The 22100-nt window shown below is 34.6% G+C and overlaps 1 protein-coding gene across 1 annotated transcript in view; it reads left to right on the forward strand.

Annotated features, from left to right (window-relative positions):
• LOC111045531 overlaps positions 1-22100 on the forward strand; it is a 67889-nt gene that overhangs the window by 9579 nt on the left and 36210 nt on the right. Inside the window, exons 4-7 of the mRNA XM_039429594.1 lie at positions 2300-2339; positions 4553-4737; positions 9399-9587; positions 14139-14236. Coding sequence (XP_039285528.1) covers positions 2300-2339; positions 4553-4737; positions 9399-9587; positions 14139-14236 — 512 coding nt within the window. The remainder of the gene's footprint in view (positions 1-2299; positions 2340-4552; positions 4738-9398; positions 9588-14138; positions 14237-22100) is intronic.

Raw genomic sequence — 22100 nt, forward strand, 5'->3', positions numbered from 1 at the left:
AGTAAAAATGAAGTCATTTATCGATCTTCCTATCTAAACATGGATTGACAATATTACGACGATATTTTTCTTCAGCCCATACAAATGTAAGAATGTAATAGAACGTTCTGATAAATTTCTAGTTGAAACTTTTAGATGAAATATTTATAAATAATAATTTTCAAATAATTTTTTAAATAATACTGAGGGTGATCTTAGGATTGTGCGTGGTGGTCTTAAGCTCTTAGGCTTGTGCGTGGGTAATGAGTGAGAGGGATGATATTGAGAGACTACGAATAATTTTTAGGTAGTTGTGACCGACGGCTTATCGTCTCCTCCGAAAGACGGGGTGGCCGTATCTATGTGAATGTGTTGTGGTCAAAAACTTCTGCCCCGATCGAGATTCGAACTCGGGTTCTCTTGATTTTTAGACCGGCGCGTTATCACTTACTCTAACGAGCCACCCAATCTGAAAAGGAACCGTATATTTAATTGGGTTGAGAAATAATAGTGATGCAACGCATTCAGCTTCTGTTGCATTATTAGCATTCGTTTTTTGAAGGTCCAGAGTACCGTATTTCATTTATCTCGTTTTGGTCGATTTATTTTATTTTAAAATAATATAGTTTGTTGATCAATAATACGTAAGATAATCATGATAAATAAGTGGGGCATTCTATTATATCATCTGTTTTATGATGTTGCGATTTGATCTAACAAGCTTGTACCTTGACTCGTTTTGTAGCTTGTACTTGTAACAAGCTTGTACTCTTTCCTGATTTGTAGGAGTTGATAATGCTTTTTAATGTCCGATCTTTCGATCGATCAATAACTCGTGTATTTTTACATTTAATAAATATGAAAAATCTAAAACAATATTAGGAGCATTTAATACTCATGTTGTTTATTCACAAAATGCTGGAAAAGCGCAAACCTCAATGCAGAATATTTTAGATTTGGAAATTGTTAAGTGTTAAAACTTCTGTTAAAACTCTTTCCTTAGCTGTCACTGTGCAAAGCAGTCCTTAGCTGAAACTGTGAACCAAATTCAAACCCTTTTTACTTTCCTTGCCCTATTACCATAGGTAAGGAAAGTATTGCTTTCCGAAAAAAATTAAGGTACCCCAATTTCTAAATTTCTATACGTTTCAAGGTCCCCTGAGTCCGAAAAAGTGGTTTTTGGGTATTGGTCTGTATGTGTGTGTGTGTATGAGTGTATGTGCGTCTGTGTACACGATATCTCATCTTCCAATCAACGGAATGACTTGAAATTTGGAACGTAAGGTCCTTACAATATAAGTATCCGACACGAACAATTTCGATCAATTGCAATTCAAGATGGCGGCTAAAATGGCGAAAATGTTGTCAAAAACAGGGTTTTTCGCGATTTTCTCGAAAACGGCTTCAACGATTTCGATTAAATTTATATCTGAAATAGTCATTGATAAGCTCTATCAACTGCCACAAGTCCCATATTTGTAAAAATTTCAGGAGCACCTATGCAAAGTTTGATTTTAGATTCCCAATTATCAGGCTTCAGATACAATTTAAACAAAAAATTTTAAGTGGAAAAGATTGAGCTTTAAAATCTCTACAATTAATGTTGAGTAGCATTTCCACCCAAAATTGAAAATAAGCACGAAATTCGAGAAAATGTGATTATCCAATTATTGCAAACTGTTGGCAACTGTTGATTCTATTAAATGATTCACTATGAAGAGATAGCAGACCTCGTATGTCTCCTGCGTTATTGTCCTGTCAACAGCTGGCTCAGAACTCTGTTTATAAGTAGACTCGAGATGCGCGTGAACACTAGCGTCAGGTGATCAATTTTCATAACGGCAAGGAAAGTTGTGTGAGTGCGCCACACCAGATTTTTGAACTAATTTTCGAAAGAAATTTACATTTATTTTCTAGTGTTAGTCAAACCTACAACCCAAAGAGAGATTTTATAAGACGTGAGACATCGATGTATATATGTCTGCAAAATATATTGAATAAGATCTAAAACTTTAACTTATTTAATCAGATCTATAAGCTTGACGTAAAAACTGTGATATATTTGATGGAAAATATTGTTGTAATAAATGAAGTGCAAATATTTTTGTTGTGATAAATCCTATGGAATTGAGATAAAAGAAGTTTTGGACTGCCGTCTGTTTCTTTGTCCTTAAGATGAGTGTGAATGATAGATAATAAAAAATAAACGATAAATAATTACCACTTTGTAAATAATTTCATGTATAATTATTATTAATAGTTTTATAGAAAATTTCTAGTATCCTTTTATTATATTTTAATAATTTTATGTAATTTTCAGATGACTTGATGATTCCTTTGATCAACTATGGTGTAAAATGGTAAGTTAGATAGAGATACTGTATTAGAAATCATTGTTCCAGCATTTTTTTGTTACTTACAATATTATATTTCATATTGAATTTTCTCATGCTTAATTAAACCAATCATCAAATAATAAAGAGGATATAAAATATAAGAGATATCAAGAATCACAGACTGTCAAGTTTTCAAATACCAAGTTTTTTTGGATGAGGATGATGCCCACATTAGCTTAAGACTTGTGCATAGGTAATGAGACGGATGATCAAACCTCATCTAGACTATTTACTATAAAAATCGGGAAGAGAAACATTTTTGGTTTATCCTGTTGATTCTCTCTCAATTTGTTTATTTGATTTTGTTTCTCTATAGATGAATGAAATGAAATTATGATGAGGGATGAGTTGAGACTCTTCTGTATGTATATATAAATAAAAATAGTAATAATCAAGTGATTGACCATATCAATTACTTGATAATGGCATTTTATAGCCGAAACATGTCGTGAGTAAATAATTTAAATAGGGTACTTGGATTTCAATTTTTATTTATATTCAAAAGTAGCCCTGAAGAAAAAAGAGACTCTTCTGTATGCTATGCATAAAAATCTGGTGTGGTACACTCACACAACTTTCCTTGCTCATTGAAGTGGGAGCCTCATTCTTAAACGAAAATAATTTAGAGAAATAACATAATGTCGATGGGCGGCAACATAATTATTTGAAACTACGATCAGACTACTGTATATGTGGTATATAATTGTTTTCAGAGTACTTTTTCCTTTGTGTAAATTGTGAAATCCGATGATATTTTGAAAGTCGTCAAAACAGCTGTTCTACAGATGAAATATCTCGACTATGTGTTATTTTTATAGACTGCTCTACCTACCTACCTCATGCACGAGAAGGAGGTTACAAAGTCCATTCTCAAGGATGGGGTGAACCCCCCATTAGTTTCCAGAAAGGAGACTCATGCCAGTTGATGGAGTTGATAAATAACTATACAGAGTATGAATTTGAAATAAATCAGTCGAGTAATTTTTGAGAAAATCGTGAATAACATGGTTTTTCAGTAATTTCCGCATTTTTCTCGAGAATATTACGCAGCTCCTGCAATTTACCTAGAAAAGAGATCATGTCAGTTGATAGGGCTTATAATAGCTATCCATGGTATAAATTTGAAGAAAATCGTTAGAGCCGTTTCGAGAAAACCGTGAAAAACATGGTTTTTTAGTAATTATCCGCCATTTTTCTCGAGAATATTACGCAGCTCCTGCAATTTTCCCAGAAATGAGAACTCAAGTCAGTTGATAGGGCTTATAAATAGCTATCGATGGTATAAATTTAAAGAAAATCGTTAGAGCCGTTTTGAGAAAATCGTGAAAACATGGTTTTTTAGTAATTATCCGCCATTTTTCCGCCATCTTGAATTGAATTTTATTGACTTTCTTATTGTCGGGTCCTCATAGTATAAGGACCTTAAGTTTAAAATTTCAAGTCAATCGGTTAATTAGGAATGGAGTTATCGTGTTCACAGACATACACACACACACAGACCAACACCCAAAAATCATGTTTTTGGACTCAGGGGACCTTGAAACGTATAGAAAACTTGAAATTGGGGTACCTTAATTTTTTTTGGAAAGCAATACTTTCCTTACCTATGGTAGTAGGGCAAGGAAAGTAAAAACTCAGTTTTGATATTTACTCTTGTTTTTAGAGTTTGATTAATAAAACATGATAAAAAATATCAAGTACTCTTCATTTTATTACAACACTACTAGCTTCAAGAGCCATTTTTATTTGAAGAGTAAACTGTGTTTAAAACTCATTTTCAAAATGATCAGACAACTTCATATACACAACCTCTCATGAATGTAGAGGCGAAAAAGTGATTACACAAATATTGTCAAATCCACAAAATTAAGTTTTTCTAAAACCAGACTCGAGTTCCAACGCCATACTTGGCATCATATTCAGTGGAGACTCGAGTCTGGTTTTAAATAAACTTGAGTCTGGTTTCAAATAAACTCGAGTCTGGTTTTAAATAAACTTAATTTTGTGGATTTGACAATATTATTGTGTAATCACTTTTCCACCTCATCATAGAGAAGTTCCACAACATTTCTGAAGACAGTCTAAATTTCATATGAATGTGTCAAGAGCGGATGATTTGTTGAAAGTGGATTGTCAGATTATTATTGTGTACTATTTATTGTGATATTTGTGAACAGTATGTCGATGGGATTCCTGGTGACAGAGAAGTCAGCTGTGATGTGGAGAGGCTTGATGGTGATGAGCGCCCTGGACAAATTGCTGAGGAAGGTGGAGTGGGGAGACCTGGACTGTCTAGTGGTCGATACTCCGCCGGGCACCGGAGACACACACTTGTCTCTCGTCCAAAACCTCCCTCTATCAGGTAATTGATTGCTTATCTTAACCCAATCTCAATTTTCTTGTCAAATTGTATTACAGAAGAGAATAATAATTGTTCATTATTTTTATTTATAACTAGCAGATAACCCGTGCTCAGCAAGGGTCTATTTCAAAACTTGACAAACTGAAAACTTGACGTAATGAAGTTTTGAAGAATTGAAAATAGGCCTATAACCATCCTTCGTTAATTAAGAATCTATATGCAAAATTTCAAGTTTGTTTCAGTCCAGTAGTTTAGACGTGATGATGCGTCAAATATAATTTTCCTATCCCGTACGTGTATAAGTCAGTTTTTTCAGGACTTCCTATATATACCGGCCTGCGCCTACAAAAAAATGGCCGCCGTAAGTGGTGGCCGGCATTGATATTTTAAATGAGATCTAGACGAACTGAGATTTCGACAAACTGAGACGCTCTCTAACAGTTGATTAGTGATTTTTCTCAGTAGTAATTTGTTTAGAAATCTTGTTTAGAAACCTTCCTCAACTTGATGCCAACCTGAAAAAATTGGACTGGTTATTAATTTAGTTACCATTTTCAACCATCTGTTTTGAAGAGGTAGTCTCTCTAGATTATAGTTCTGTATTAACATATGATAGGTATTCATGTCCCATGAATGAAATTTGAAAATTTATTCTGAAAAATCTAGAAAGAAAATTGAAATTTGGGCTTCGAGGTGTACGAAATTGATATTTTTAGAATCTATGTGCAAAATTTTGAGATCTAAATCATTCCCGGTTTTCCGGTATGCAATCCACAAGTTGACATGTTTTGATGCGAACAAACGAACACACGAACAAACACAATCCTACTCTCTCTTATTATATAGAAGTATCGTCGTCGATTAACATAGGTCTGCTATTGCTCATAATCTATTTCAATACAGAAGAGTATCGTTCATGATATAATTAATAATCTCATGTATCATAAACTTCATAATAAATAAAAAACAGGTGTTCAAAAGTTCAGATTGTTTCCAAAAATTAACTACAGTATTAATATTAGATCAGATATACTGGAATAACTTGAAATCACAGATAACTTAAGCCAGTTACACACGCATTGATTTTTCTTCGTACGATGTTTTGCCATCCTTTTGAATTCTATCAGATTTTATGGAACTTGACAAACATCATCTGTTTAATCTAATAGAATTCATAAGGACGGCAAAAAATCTTATGAACAAAAATCGATGAGTGTGAAGCTAGCCTAAGATTGGCCACTAACGACAGGCCAAGTGCAGCCAACACACATGCTCTTCATACCTAGTGTATCATCAGCGAAAAGCTTCAAACAAAATTGTTTATTTAGATCTCTGTATTTTTTATTCTTTGTTGTTAATTTTCTTCGCTGCTTCCCTATTAGAGATAAATTATTTATGTATCATTATAATTTGTAATTTTCCAGTGGTTTATTTATTGTTATTGGTTGTTTATCTCACGGTATTTAGATGAAAACGGTAGGGGTCACGAGATGTGTGCGCAATGGCCAGCCAGCTAGATTGCGTCATCGCCACCAACCGAGTTTTCAACACCTATTGGCAATAATTTATGAAACTTATTTGTTAATTTTTTAATTTTTTTTTATTTTTTTATTTTTAAATAATTTATTGTCAAAAACATGAAAATGTCATAACAACGTCAGTTCAAACTTACAGTAGTCTAATAACACATCATATATAAATATACATATATATACATATATACACACACACATACATATATATACATACACATACACACATACATCACATTTCATTTGTATTATTTTAATCTATTTTATTTTTAAACTCAATTGTCTAGCACTCTACAAGTCCAAAAAACAAACATCTACTCAAATAACTTTTTAAAATTGAATTTCGAAAAACTCTTCTACCTTATATAGACATTTTCCAACCACAAATTCTTCAAAAATCGTTTAAAACTCACACAGTTACTTTCTCTTATCTCATTAGGGAGAGCATTAAAAAGTTTAATAGACATGTATTGCCAATTCTTTTGCGATCCCGCATACTGACAATAATTAACTCTAATATTATTTCTATGCCTAGTTCCATAGCTATGTACATTACTGTTCAACACATATTCACTAATAGTTTTCTTCATTGATGTTAGGCATGCCAGTATATACAATGATGGCACTGTCAACAGTCCCATACTAACAAATAAATCTCGCATGGTGTGAGAGGGCCCTTCTTACATATTATTCTCAAGGCCTTTTTTTGAAGCTTGAACAAGACATGGGAGGATGAGGAATTTCCCCATAGTTGAATGCCATACATTAGATGGCTATGAATATGCGCAAAGTACACATTCATTAATACTGAGGTATCTACAATTTGACTCAGTCTCCGAAGAAGATAGATGCCTTTGTTAATTCTTTTTGAAATGTGTCTAACATGTTCATTCCATGTTAAATTTGTGTCCAGCTTTATAATAACAGAAGATTGGATATAAAATGACGTCAGCTAAACCGGAAATATAGTCCGGTTGCAGACGAACCACTATCGCATGTGGGATGTGGGACCGACATAACACAGAACAATACGACTAAGAGCTTGTTCACATGACAGCGACTTACGCTCGGTTGTCGCGCGGTTGGCAAATCACTCGATTTGCCAGTCTCGTACACATGACAGCGATTCATGAGCGATTTACCCTCGGTTAAGTCTGAGATTACAACCGCCGCGGTTCGCCGGCGACTACTAAAACCGAGCGATGCATGTGTACGGCACCATGTGTTTCCCTATACCGCTCGGTTGGTCAATCGCGCAACAACCGAGCGTAAATCGCTGTCATGTAAACAGGCTCTAATGCAGAGAGTCTTTCATTTGGCAAAAACGAGCTATCAGAACAATTTGCAATATAAAAGACGATGAATCCTGTAGAAATTATCTTACAAATTAAAAAATAATGACTCTGGCATGTATCTTCATTTTTCAAAACTTGATGTATGCCAAGGAAAATTTAAATCAGTTTACTTCCAATGATACTGTTCATGCATTTAATACAAGACATAGATATGACTTGGTATCACAGAGTTAGACTAAGCAAAACACTGAAAAGCCACAGTTATCTACAATGTAAACTGTATAACAATCTGCCTTTGTCCATTAGATTGTTGCCGCTGAACATTTTTAAAAGAAACTATTGCTGGATGGCTTGAGGTTAGAGGGTTTTACTCAACAGATGAGTATTTACATTGTAATGATTTTATAAATATAACAAATTAATATAAATATGCAATAAAAATATTGTTAAACTGACGATGCCTATTGTAATAGTTCTTTACGTAACAAGTCCGGTAACGATAATTTACCGCATAAGTATGATTGTTTCTGCCCGAAACGTAGTTGAGGGCAGAATTATCATACGAATGCGGTAAATACGTTACCGTACAAGCTATGTACAATATTTTTTTTGTCATTCTTATCTGAGAAAGAATAATATTGCTGAGAAACAGAAACCATTACCTGCTGCTGCTCGAGCTACTGCATTCTATAAACATGACCTAGCCCGTAGCGCCTAGTTAATAACAGACAGACCCTTCGAGCTCAAATAAAATAATAAAGGCCTAAATTATAAGATTTCAGATGAGTTCTTATAACTTGAAACTCCTTAAATGAGTTCTTTAATATTTGAGTTAGTATATTAACATAGAGAAACAATAGCGTAAGTAGATATCCCATGGTAAAGGGAGTTTATGTCGTAACTTTTACTGTTATCTCAAGCCGATTACTGTCGATTGTTGTCGATTTTTATTGTTTTGTTGGGGTGAGAGTGTATGAACGGCACAGTATGAAATACTACCAGTGTCACACAGCTTCAAGGGAAAGAACTACGTGGACTATCGGCTTGAGATAACAGTAAAAGTTACGACATAAACTCCCTATACCATGGGATATCTACTTACGATATTGTTCCTCTATGATATTAATTACTCAGATGTTATTAGGACTCAGTAGAGTCCTAACATATTCGACTGTAAAGAGAACATATGATCTCTTTACAGTATAGTATGCTGTAATGAAAATCACATGTTTTCTTTGTTCTGCAAACAGCTGTTTACCGGCTTGATTTAATGCATGGAAAACAGCTGCAATTGAGTAAGTATGACAAAAACTTGTTTTTTTTCTAAGGCAAATAAAGATCTTGTATTCTTTCACACTACATTTGAGAAAAAATCGCTCATTAGTGCGATTGTGGTACAGAAGCTAGGGAAAGCGAGGTGATCAAACCAGTGGTACCACAATCGCAAGGAAAATAATCGCTACCACAGCGCGCAACGCCATGTGGAAGTATCAGTGCCAAAGCCATGCCTGCCAATGCATTTCATATGCGCTGCGTTTGTGGTACCACAGATGGAAAATAGTAGCTCCCACATCCCACATGCGATTGTGGTTCGTCTGCAACCGGCCTTAGCACAACTTGTCCTGTCTTTAGTAGCCAACCTAATAAAGAAGGCGATGGTAACAGAGAATTGGCATCTCTGTATTCCTGTTATCTCCACTGACATTATAACGTGATTTACGACTCTGAACTCCTGTCTTTTACACTGGCATTATAAAATAAAGAGTATTTTCATTACAAAAAAAAGTATTTTCATTATAACGTGATTCACACTATATTTTGATGGCTTTTGCAGGCGTTGTGCTGGTAACAACTCCGCAGCAAGCTGCATTGCAGGTTGTGAGACGAGGTGTGACTATGTTTGAGAAGTTGGCAGTACCGATTGCTGGCATAGTACAGAATATGAGCAGTGTCGCCTGCCCTAACTGCGCCTCAACCATCTCTCTGTTTGGAGATGCTACCACTAAAATGGCTGATGATTTAGGTTAGTATTTATTTTATTTTATGCATTTAGGTTAGTATTCACTTTATGTATTTACTGTGATAAGAGAGTGACTTGTAAGATCAAGGGTAAGGTGTTGGTCTGGCCAGAGAACTCGAATTGTAGCGCCAGAATGCCCAGACTGTAGTTCTGCCAATAGCAGGCTTGTGTTTGCGCCGGCGCAGACCGTCCTGCTGCTTGGCATTGTGGATGTTTTTGTAAGTCTTCTCTGTCTTATTTCGTCGGCCCGTTTTTTTGCAAGACCAAATTTGTGTTTGTCATGTAGTTTTCGATCGGAAATTTCTTGTAAATTGTTTGAGTGTCATGTGTGTGAATTATGAATATAACAGTGTAAATAGTATTGAATTGAATTAATTTGAATCAGATTTGAATTTATAAAGAATCCAGTTTGAGCTTTGTTGGAAACACAGTGCATAACCTGCAAGTTGAACGCAGAATCAACGAAAAGGCAGCCCGTAAGCAAGAACCTGTCTATTCCCAGATTTCGTCCCACCCTGAACCTGACCAAAACACCCAATAAAGGCTTCGAAGGGCAAGTAGTCAAGATTGGAATAAATTTGGTGAGTTTTTGCTCTTTTTTATTGTTCATTAATGCAGAGTTTAACTGTACAAATAACCTGGCTCAAATTGAAGATAAAATTTTGTCCCTTGTTTGTATTTGATTATTTAAATAGTAAATTACAGTCCTCTGGTAGCCCTAGCCTGAGCTTTGTTCAGAACAGGTGTACAGATCGGTAGTGAGACCAGCTATGTTGTATGGCGCGGAAACCTGGCCTGTTTCAAAGAGGCAAGAGAAGAAAATGGAAGTGGCTGAGATGAGAATGCTTAGATGGATGTGTGGGGTCACAAGAAGGGATAGGATTCGTGATGAGGTGATTAGAGGTACAGTTGGGGGGGAGCATTGGGTTGGAAGATGCAGTAGGCCAGGATGAGGTGGTTTGGACATGTGCAGAGACTTGAGGAGAATTATTTGGGACGGAGGGTGCAGGATTTGGATCTGGGTGGCAGGAGGAGGCGGGGAAGGCCAAGGATGAGGTGGAGAGACAGAGTGGAGGCTGATCTGCAGGAGAGGGGTTTGATTGATTGATTGATTGAGTACTTTATTTATGTAGATTACAATATATGCTGGCTTATACACTTATATACAATAGCTTACAGTACAGCAAAATTATAGATGAATTTACATAATATAGACTAAGAAAATAATTATTGAAAGTATATGCTATGAAAAAGTAATTTGTAATATAATAACTATGGATAATTATATTGTTATGCATCTACAGAAATTGGCGGAGCTTTGGACATATCAATGTCCATTCTTCGGAAAGAATATTAAAAATATCCTCCCCACTAACTCTCTACCAAAGGGGTTGGAGACACGGGGAGGAGATGGACAGGATTTTGTGGAGGAGACGGCTGAAGGAACGAAATGCAGACCTCATATGATTGGGATAAGGTGTAGCCAAAGAAGAAGATTTACTTCATGTCCGGGCGCAAATGTCATGAATAAGGCACTCCGTGGTCATTTTTGAGTAACAGCCGTGGAAGATGTCTCAATTTCTTCGTTAGGTCTAGCATAAGAAGGATCGTGATGATGATAAGTCAAACACCACGGAAACAAGATGGCCGCTAAAATTTCCAGGGTTTTGCTATATCGCTTGTATTTCAATAACCCTCCTCAGAAAGCGCTGCATGATTTCTGGTGCGTTTTTCCATATGCATGAGGTAACAAGCTAGAACTATAAAATCGATTTTTTCATGTCTACTTTAACATAGAGACTTGCAAATGGTCACAATCTCTTCGTTACAACAAGACGAATGAGAATATTGATGATGGAAACAACGAAAATATTCGACATCATTGAAAAGTACAAGATGGCGGTCATTATCGACAGAAGTTATTATATCGCTTGTTATTCACTTTTTGTGAGAGATATCGGATTGGTTTTACCACCAGAGTGTTTAGAATCAACCAAACAATGATGTTCAAGAGTATCATCTCATTTCGACCACTCTTTCCATTATTTATACAACTTCAAAAACTTGAAACATACACTTTTCGGGGACAATATTTCACTTTCCACCCTGTATATGTATTTGCAGTAAACAAACACTAGTATTATTGGCACAGTGTTGTAGAATATTTCCCAAAGCTTCAAAATGACATCTGGTTGGAGGCTGTAAGTCCACATTTTACGGCTGGAGCGTCATCGGAAAAAGAGTAAAAAGTACTGTTTGCAGCGGAAAACACGCTTTTTCCACCAAATGCCAATCACAACAATTAGAAAACCGTGTAACTCATGACTCCTTGAAGGTACAGACTTGGGAATGATATAAATCTCTTTATAATGATGTGCAGAAAGAGATTATCCATGATGACAATCTCAAGAATGTTTTTCATCATGAAAAAAAACAAGATGGCGGCAAAAATATGTCGATTTTCAAGAAATCGTCTGTAATTCTTATAATGTCGAGGATATCGGATCAATTCAGCTATCTGGAAGCTCCAAATAATCATACTACAATTTCCGACTATCCGGACTATTAGTATTTTAGCTATTTAGGTTAGCATTTTATGTATTTGGATTAGTATTTTATGTATTTAGGTTGGTATTTTATGTATTTAGATTATTATTTTATATATTTAGGTATTAAGGGTGACTGTTGAGCCAACTCCTCTGAGTATGATTCATGAGTTGTAAAATCGCTTCACGGTGGTTCGAAACCCACCTAAAACTGTAGGTCCATTCATCTCACATTATCATCCGTCTCATTATCCACGCAAAACCCTAAGCTGCGTACACATATTCGCGCTTCCAACCAGCACCGAGCACGCTCCTCCCTCGTACCGCCCTCGTACCACCATCGAACCACAGTCGCACCGCCCACGCACCCATCATGAACGTTATGGAAGATGTTAGATCTTCTCGCGTTCCCCGGTCGAACCACTGTTGCTCCCCGGTCGATCATCAATCGCTCTGCTGGAGTGACGTTCGGTTGCGGAGCAGAGCGAAAGTCTGTACGCACCTTTAGATCTCATGTGGGCATCACCTTCAGCAAAAATAGGATTTTATGTATTTCGGTTAGAATTTCATGTATTTAGCCTAGGTTTCAAAGCCCCTGTTGCACTAAAGTTGCAACCAATCTTGATCAATTTCACGAGAACCAATCAGAGAAGGCTTTTTTAAAAGACGGCTTCTCTGATTGGTTCTCGTGTAATTAATCACGATTTAAATTTAACCAGCTTTTGTGCAACTGGCACTAGGGCTTTTGAGAATTTGAAGGATCATTAAACTTGTTGATTTAATGAATAGATTATAATTCTTTATTGTCATTAAACACATAGTGCAATAGACATAGTCATCAAGAAGCAAAATACATACAATTGTCACACTGATAAATACAGAATAATACAATTCACAAAAATCAATATGAAGTTTGAACACACATAACAATAAGCTTCCACAAAATATTTGAGTTCTATACATGAATAATACTTAAACAGATATAGCCTAGAATTACATTTAAACAGTGAAATAAGTCATGAAAAAGAAAGGCTCTCCATACTCAGATCATGCCATTCTGAAGTGAATAAAGTGGTTTGGCTTTCAGGAACGTGAGCATTCATTATAAATTTAAATTTTCCAAAGGTAACATTTCTAGCATCTAGTGGTAACTTATTAAATAATTTAGTACTCATATAATCAAAGTTCATCTGAGTCTTATTCCATTAGATTTGATAAGTGTCCAATAAACCGGGCCAAAGTTATTAAAATTGAATATTTTTTAAATATTTCATCCAAACAAAGGTGAGGTTCCGGGGCCCTGTTTCATAAAACTTGTGAGTCACGTAATACAGGAGAATCACCATTCCAATTACATGCTCAATATAGCCGATAAAATCAGCTGTTCCTGGATTACAGGACTTCTAAGATTTTAAGAAATAGGGGCCTGTCTACAATTTCAAGTTCTTAATACTTGATAGTTGTTTCCCTAAATACTCATAGGGAAATATTTTCCATAAGAATTATTAACAACATTAGAGAAGAAAATTGAACTGATGAAATTCAACTCTGTTGGCTATTAATTGAAAATTCTTAAATCAATAGTACACTATTTTTGCTCAGTATTAGTTTTCTCGTTGTTGGTTATCCATCTTGTTTTCACTGGAATTAATGCCATTGTATTCTTATATAACTTTGAAGTGAAAAAACATTATTTGGTGTGGCGACGACCGTTTCGTGCTGGTGATGCACATTTTCAAGCCAAACATTATTTCTGTTTGAAATAAGCTTTGAGTTTGTGTTTGGCTTGAGAATGTGTAACACCAGCACGAAACGGTCGTCGCCACACCAAAGAATGTGAGTGTTTTCTCACTTTAAAGCTATATAAGAATACAATAGTATTAATTTTCTTTACAGTTGTGAACACTTCAGAATTTATTTTCTCAACGTGTTTTCAATAAATGAGTGGTTGAGACGATTTCAAGTCGTTTACAGTGTTATTCTTCTAACTATGTGTTTTAATGTTAAGGTATCAAATTCCTTGAAGATATTATATTGGATCCACAAATAGCAAGCTGTAGCGATTCTGGAGTTCCAATTGTCATCTCAAACCCAGAAAGTCCACAAGTAAGTATTGCAATTACTGTCTTTTTTAGGGCTACTTTTAATATAAATAAAATATAAATCTTAGTACCCTTTTCAAAATTAATTAGTCATGTAAACGGAGGGGGTTTGTTTCTTCTCTTCTATAATATTTGCTAAAGTTTACTGCTATCAAATACCGGTATTTGAATCTTTGATTGGTTGGGAGCTTTGAGTGGATTCGTTTATTCAAATGCACAGATTTTCATCGGTTTTCACCTATTCTAGCAACTATAGTAACTACGAGCTAGGAACTTCAATAAAAATACTTTTAAAATTCAACTTCAGGTTTATTGTACTCTAAATAGGTAGAACGAATTAATAAAAGTCAGGTAACATGTCAAATTTTCAAACAGAACAAAGTTATTTAGCAATCGATTCAGGTCAAGAAGACATAATCAACTTTGGGAACCTGCTAACTTGCTGCAACTAAATTCGGGCCTCGGTCATTCTATGTTGCTAAATTTTGAGCTATAATACGAAGACAACAAAATTTTGGCACTCACCATTTTTACAATTTAAATTTCGACTCTTTAGAAACACACACATACGATTTAAGAAAACTCACTATACTGGAACTCACACGCACAAATAATTTCCTGATTCTACTCCCACTAACTCTATTAAATTTTGGTTCCTATTTAACTATATAAAAATTACTGATAACTAAAAACTTTTCAGTTTGTCCCTCTGGATGGGCAACAGACCCATTCAGAGGAGGATCGAGGCTCGCCCACCGTTACATGTTCACGTCTCAATACCAACTGAAGCCTTTTCACTGAAAATTATTCCCCCTCCACGAGCGTTGAGCATAACTTCCAGTGGAAAAGCCAAAGCTGCAAAAAGGTCAATGGTCGTACAATTCCCAAATACAGTAGCTTTTTCGACAAGAAATTGAAACTGCATTTGAAAAATGCACGAAAATTGCTTTAATTTCGACAACTAAGCAACAGTTAGCAAATTCAAACAAGACAGAGTGAATTCTCAGACTCAAACGCAGGGTTCAACATACAGTAAAAATCAAAGTTCAAAAACCTGAAAAATAATATAAGATACACAAAAACAACTACAATACTACCCTCTCAATATCACACTATTGCAGTCACAACATGGTTTGGCTATATGATGCCATTATCAAGACTTGATAAAATAAAAATATAAATCTAGACTTGATAATGGAATTTTAATTTTAATTTAATTTTAATGAAATTAAAAAAAGGTACTCAGATTTCTATTTTTATTTATATTGCAATTACTCTATGGACTATTATTAAACTCAGGCAAGACTCATAATTATTATGTGATAAAATCAATATTGAAGATTGAAGACCTCATTACCGTACTCTATAGTTGAAAATTATTGTCATGTTAATTACTAAGTGCTGCAGCAACAGATAGGCAGTTTGAATTGGGTGGTACTCGCATCCAAACTGTAGACTCCTTTGTGTATTTGGGGAGTGCAGTGACCAAGACTGGGGGCACTGATGAAGATGTTGGAAGCCGAATTAGAAAAGCGAATGGTGCCTTCATCCAATTGAACAAGTTATGGAAAAACAGAAACATATCTAGGGCAACAAAAATTCGGATTTTCAATACCAACGTGAAATCAGTGCTTTTATACGGATGTGAAACATTGAAGATCACTGGGCGAATTGTAGGGCAGCTGCAGACCTTCATAAATCGATGATAAACAAGTTATGAAAAACAGAAACATATCTAGGGCAACAAAAATTCGGATTTTCAATACCAACGTGAAATCAGTGCTTTTATACGGATGTGAAACATGGAAGATCACTGGGCGAATTGTAGGGCAGCTGCAGACCTTCATAAATCGATGATAAACAAGTTATGGAAAAACAGAAACATATCTAGGGCAACAAAAATTCGGATTTTCAATACCAACGTGAAATCAGTGCTTTTATACGGATGTGAAACATGGAAGATCACTGGGCGAATTGTAGGGCAGCTGCAGACCTTCATAAATCGATGTTTACGCCACATCATGTGCATCTACTGGCCAGAGGTAATCACCAATGAGAATCTCTGGCAGTTAGCAAATCAATGTCCAATCCAAGAGGAACTGAAAAGGAGAAAATGGAGATGGATTGGGCACACATTGAGAAAAGAAGACGGTGAGATTGAGAAGACTGCATTGAGCTGGAACCCCCAGGGATCACGCAGACAAGGACGCCCACGGATGACATGGAGAAGAACGGTCGAGGCAGAGTACAGGCAACAGGGAAAGACTTGGGCAGAGGTTAAGAGGCTCGCAGCCAATAGAGATGAGTGGAGAACATTTTCGGATGCCCTATGCTCCTCAAGGAGCCAAAGGAACTAGGTCAAGTCAAGTCAATTACTAAGTGACAACCTTAGTTTTATTTGTTGATATGTACTGATATAATCATATAATTAGGTCGTGGTTTTTTAATAGGATTCAGTCTCATAAAAATCTTTCTAGGCCTAGGTATGGGCTTCTCCTATAACTCTTGTAATTCAATAAAAATAAATATATATAAATATGATACTTATACTATAGTGTTGAGGAATAAAAATAAATTGCACACCATAAACATTTTGATACATATATTAAACAATAATGCAAAAAATAGATCGAGGCAAAAATATATAAAGAGCGATAAAAAATATAATATAAAAATAGAACAATAATTTAAATCAGTAAAATATCACAGGCTAAACTTTATATTCTAGATTTATGGCACGAATCATTACCATGTGCCTTTATCTTAAAATTCATATGCATCCTTTGGCATGTAGCTGCGATATGCTCTTGTTAATACTTGTTGACTTGGACAATTCAATTAAAAAATAGGTTCTTTAAGATCAACTTGATAAATTAGCCACTAATAATCCAAATATATATATATATTAAAATCTCTAGTACTTAGTAGATTTCTTTGTATCGAATATATATTTTATCTCAGGGTGCAAGATTCGGCACCTGACGGAATAGGTACAGCCATTCATCTAGTGAATTAGAGCTATAACAAACTATCGCAAATTATATTGCAAAAATTAAATATCATATGCATATGTTTTAATAGCCTAGATTTTATACTTCTTTGATCCAAATGGAATTTTTCTGAAATGTATTGATCTATATTTTTTTTCAATAAAATACCTTTAATACTAATTTTACTTGCGCAAGTATTTCTCTTATTAATTTCTTAATTTATAATAAAAACCCTTTCGGCGAGCTAGCTTTGATTATTAGATAGATTCGAAGCACTAGGGCGCCCATCACTAATTCAATATTTATCACTCACGTGTCGAAAATCTTCTTATAAGCCGCCGATGTCGATCCAACTCCATGTGGTCCTGGAATATGGTAGCCGGAATCGTCTCTTCCAAGGGGTTATAAATTTATTTGAAATTGAAAATGACTTCTGCTTTACAATAGCATCACGAAGTCTTTTAAGAAATTTAATAATTTGATTTAACTTTAACTTTTACAAATTTATTAGCAAGGTACTACGCTCTAAAATATTTGGGGTCCTCTCATGGTGGCATTTGGCTGGCGAGTGCTGGTTCTCCTTTCTCAATTTTACAAATCTTATTTCCGACTTCAAATTAACATAAAATTTGAATATCTTAGTCCTCCGCCATTTAGGTTCAAATAGATCGTACAAAAAATATCAAATTATTACTCAGGTTGTGCGTTTAATAATTTCTTTGCCTTCGAGCCATATCGATAACATAGACTATACAATGTTTTAACACAAATCCAGTACATTTATATAAATATATAGAAATATTTTTGAATTGGCCTACAGTTGCCGCCTATTAACTGCCGTTTTGCTATTGGTGCATGCAAATTTTATTCGGTATTCATGCGCCTGGTACCTCCTATTTCCTGAATACACTTAATTATTTTTATTTGGTTTTTTGGTTATGCTCTCTACATGCTAGCTAATATTCTATACACTAATATTTATTTCATGCTACCTAATAATTAGCCACGTGATCATGTGTTTTTTCACATTGCATACTGTTTGATTGCAATAGAGCTCTGCCAAGGGGTTTTGGTCAGATTCTACGTTGCTCGATTTGATCGATCTCTAGGTCACCGATCCCTGAATACATATACCTAACCTCAATCTTCAAAATATTTTATATAATAATATATTTATTAGCAACAAATCCTTTCAAATCCTTTTTAGGTTTTTGTACCATTTAGCCAGAACAAGCTGATGCTATCTAATCTTAGTTCTTATCTATTTGGCGATATTAGCCAGTTACTTTATTTTCAGACCTATTACTATTTCGGTTAGGGATCTTTGTCTACCCAAATTCGATGCTTTACAAAGTGTTTCAATAATTTCAGGAGACCTCAAAAGGAAAAAGAATATTTTCTCATTTTGAAAATTTTAGCGTACTTAATTTAGGCCTACACGGAAAATTAATTGAAATTGTTTCTTATATTGTATCAATATTGATATAAGTATACTGTTGAAAATGTGAAGTGAAATTGGAATTATTTCTTCCTATCAATTAATATATATATATATAATATATATATATATATATATATATATATATATATACATTTTTTTTTTTACATAAATATATTACCATTCCTCTATGGACTATTATCAAACTCAGGCAAGACTCATGATTATCATGTGATAAAGTCAATATTGAAGATTGAAGACCTCATTACTCTAGTTGAAAATTATTGTCATGTTAATTACCAAGTGACAAACTGAATTCTTTTTTGTTAATATGTAGTGATATCTTCATGTAATAGTTATATATATATATATATATTATATATATATATATATACAGAGTCTTCTCGGTTGAGACAGTCTCCGAAATTTCCCCCATTTCTAATGTAAGTTTTTAAGTGTTTTCAATCTATTTATATCGTGTCTCCTGTTTTAATTTATATATATATATATATATATATATATATATATATATATATATATCGTTCACGCAACAGCAACATGTAATAACCCACAATTTTGACATTTTCAGTTTTTGGTTTCAAACAATTCGTATAGGTTAGGCGCACCGTTTGCAACTTGTTTTAAGCCACAAAATGCATTGATATTGAATAAAAATGCGATAAACAAGTTTGTCTTAACCCACAATCCACTAGAAATGAAACTTCAATATGTCATAACCCACAGCCTGTGGCTTACAACATGTTGTAAATAGACTGCCATCTTGATAGTGAAATAGCAATATGTCCTAATCCACTGCTTGTGGCTTATGACATATTGATGTTCCTACAAACTTGTCTCAGCTGTTGTGTTTGTGCTGTATGCCACGTGCGAGTTTCTTCAATTTTTCTTCAACTTTTGTTTATAAACATTATTATCCACATAAAAGGTATGTATGGAAATATTTCTTACATTATAAAAATTAAAATGATTAGTTTCATTCTCATGAATAGAGTCGTTGATGGATAATCAACTTTCTGTGATAGACTTGGCATGTTCAGCTAGTGGAAACCATTTCCTTCTTATGCCTTTATTGTTTACAGAAACTAAATGAGATAATCAATAAATTAAAATAAACACAATGATATCGAAATGTCTCATGATTTCCAATAATTATTGAGGATTACAGTATTTTGATTTTCAGTTTGGGGTAAGTCATAAGTGGTTGAACTGCAGCAAAAAAAGAGGCAGTAGAAGCTGCAATAGTGCGGTAACACGGTTTTTTCTAATTTTACTCATTCCTCAACTATGAGAGCTTAATAGGCGATAATAACAATAAATTGATATCCTATTTTTGAGTTTTATACAGTTTTCACATATTATCAATTACTAAGATAATGGGCCAGGCATCAGTTGTTATTCTCAATGCTACAAAGTGAAGAATCTCTATGTCTAAAGTTGGGGTTTACACTATGTACCAAAACCTGCTATATAGCAGATTTGTGTAACATCTAGCAATGTTATATAAAATCTTTCACTTTCAAAAGTGCTATATAACTTCGCTATATGTAGCAAATCCTGCTAAATATAGCAAAAATTGTGCTATTCATCAAGAGTGGATAGAGATACGTGCTACATCTAACATTTAGTGATTCTACAGAGTCTCTAGATTTGTCTGTTTACACTTACTTACTTTTTTGTATAGCAAAAGTTATTTATAGGAATGTTATATAACAGAAGTTATATATCAATTTTATATAGTAAAAGTTATATAGCAGAATTTGCTATATATGAAGTAAAAAATAGAAATACAATATGAAGTACAAAATCCTAAACTAGTATGAGTATCAATATGTATAGCCTATCAATTATTGAGTAAATTGGCCTATAATTTCAAAAATTTGTATCTATTGTTTCAGGATGAGCCAGGCTTCGGATATGGATTGCGGAGATGATAGCGATGTTGGCGATGAGGAAGTTGACTATCTTTTCAATATGCTGAAGGAGTCAAATAGCTGTTTGGTAAAATTCGATGATATTAGATTAGAAAATGTTAATACCAGTAGTGTTGAAGTGGATCAAGTGGAAGCACATGAAGAACTGATCTTTGTAAATAATGTTGAAGGAGGTGGCATTATTTCAGAGAATGTTAATATTAGTAGTGTTGAAGTGGATCAAGTGGAAGCACATGAAGAACTGATCTTTGTAAATAATGGTGAAGGAGGTGGCATTATTTCAGAGAATGTTAATACCAGTAGTGTTGAAGTGGATCAAGTGGAAGCACATGAAGAACTGATCTTTGTAAATAATGGTGAAGGAGGTGGCATTATTTCAGAGAATGTTAATACCAGTAGTGTTGAAGTGGATCAAGTGGAAGCACATGAAGAACTTATCTTTGTAAATAATGGTGAAGGAGGTGCATTATTTCAGAGAATGTTAATACCAGTAGTGTTGAAGTGGATCAAGTGGAAGCACATGAAGAACTGATCTTTGTAAATAATGGTGAAGGAGGTGGCATTATTTCAGAGAATGTTAATACCAGTAGTGTTGAAGTGGATCAAGTGGAAGCACATGAAGAACTTATCTTTGTAAATAATGGTGAAGGAGGTGGCATTATTTCAGAGAATGTTAATACCAGTAGTGTTGAAGTGGATCAAGTGGAAGCACATGAAGAACTGATCTTTGTAAATAATGGTGAGGAGGTGGCATTATTTCAGAGAATGTTAATACCAGTAGTGTTGAAGTGGATCAAGTGGAAGCACATGAAGAACTGATCTTTGTAAATAATGGTGAAGGAGGTGGCATTATTTCAGAGAATGTTAATACCAGTAGTGTTGAAGTGGATCAAGTGGAAGCACATGAAGAACTGATCTTTGTAAATAATGGTGAAGGAGGTGGCATTATTTCAGAGAATATCAGTAGTGTTGAAGTGGATCAAGTGGAAGCACATGAAGAACTGATCTTTGTAAATAATGTTGAAGGAGATTGCATTATTTCAGAAAATGTTGATACCAGTAGTGTTGAAGTGGATCAAGTAGAAGTACATGAAGAATTTCCAGTTGTGAGGGATGTCGAAATGAATGTTGATTGCAAGAAAAGACGAAACCCCGAATGTTGGAAAAGAAATAAGCAGAAAAAATTGAGAATGGAAGGAAAAGAGTACATTGGATTCAGTAGAGTAGGGAACATTGTCACTCACAATCAGCCTCGTGCTGCTAGAACGATTGGGAAGAGATGCACATCAATTGCTTGTAAGAATTATGGAACAAGAAGGTGTCATGAAATTAAAGATGAGGATAGGAAAACCATTTTTGAAAAATTCTGGAATGACATGACATGGGATCAGCGCAAAGTTTTCGTCGCCAATACAGTTGAAAAAATACCTCCCAAACGAAGATACACAAATGAAGATTCAAGAAGACAAAGTACATTAGTTTATAATC

Source organism: Nilaparvata lugens, chromosome 5, assembly GCF_014356525.2.
Source record: "Nilaparvata lugens isolate BPH chromosome 5, ASM1435652v1, whole genome shotgun sequence".
Classification (NCBI taxonomy): Eukaryota; Metazoa; Arthropoda; class Insecta; order Hemiptera; family Delphacidae; genus Nilaparvata; species Nilaparvata lugens.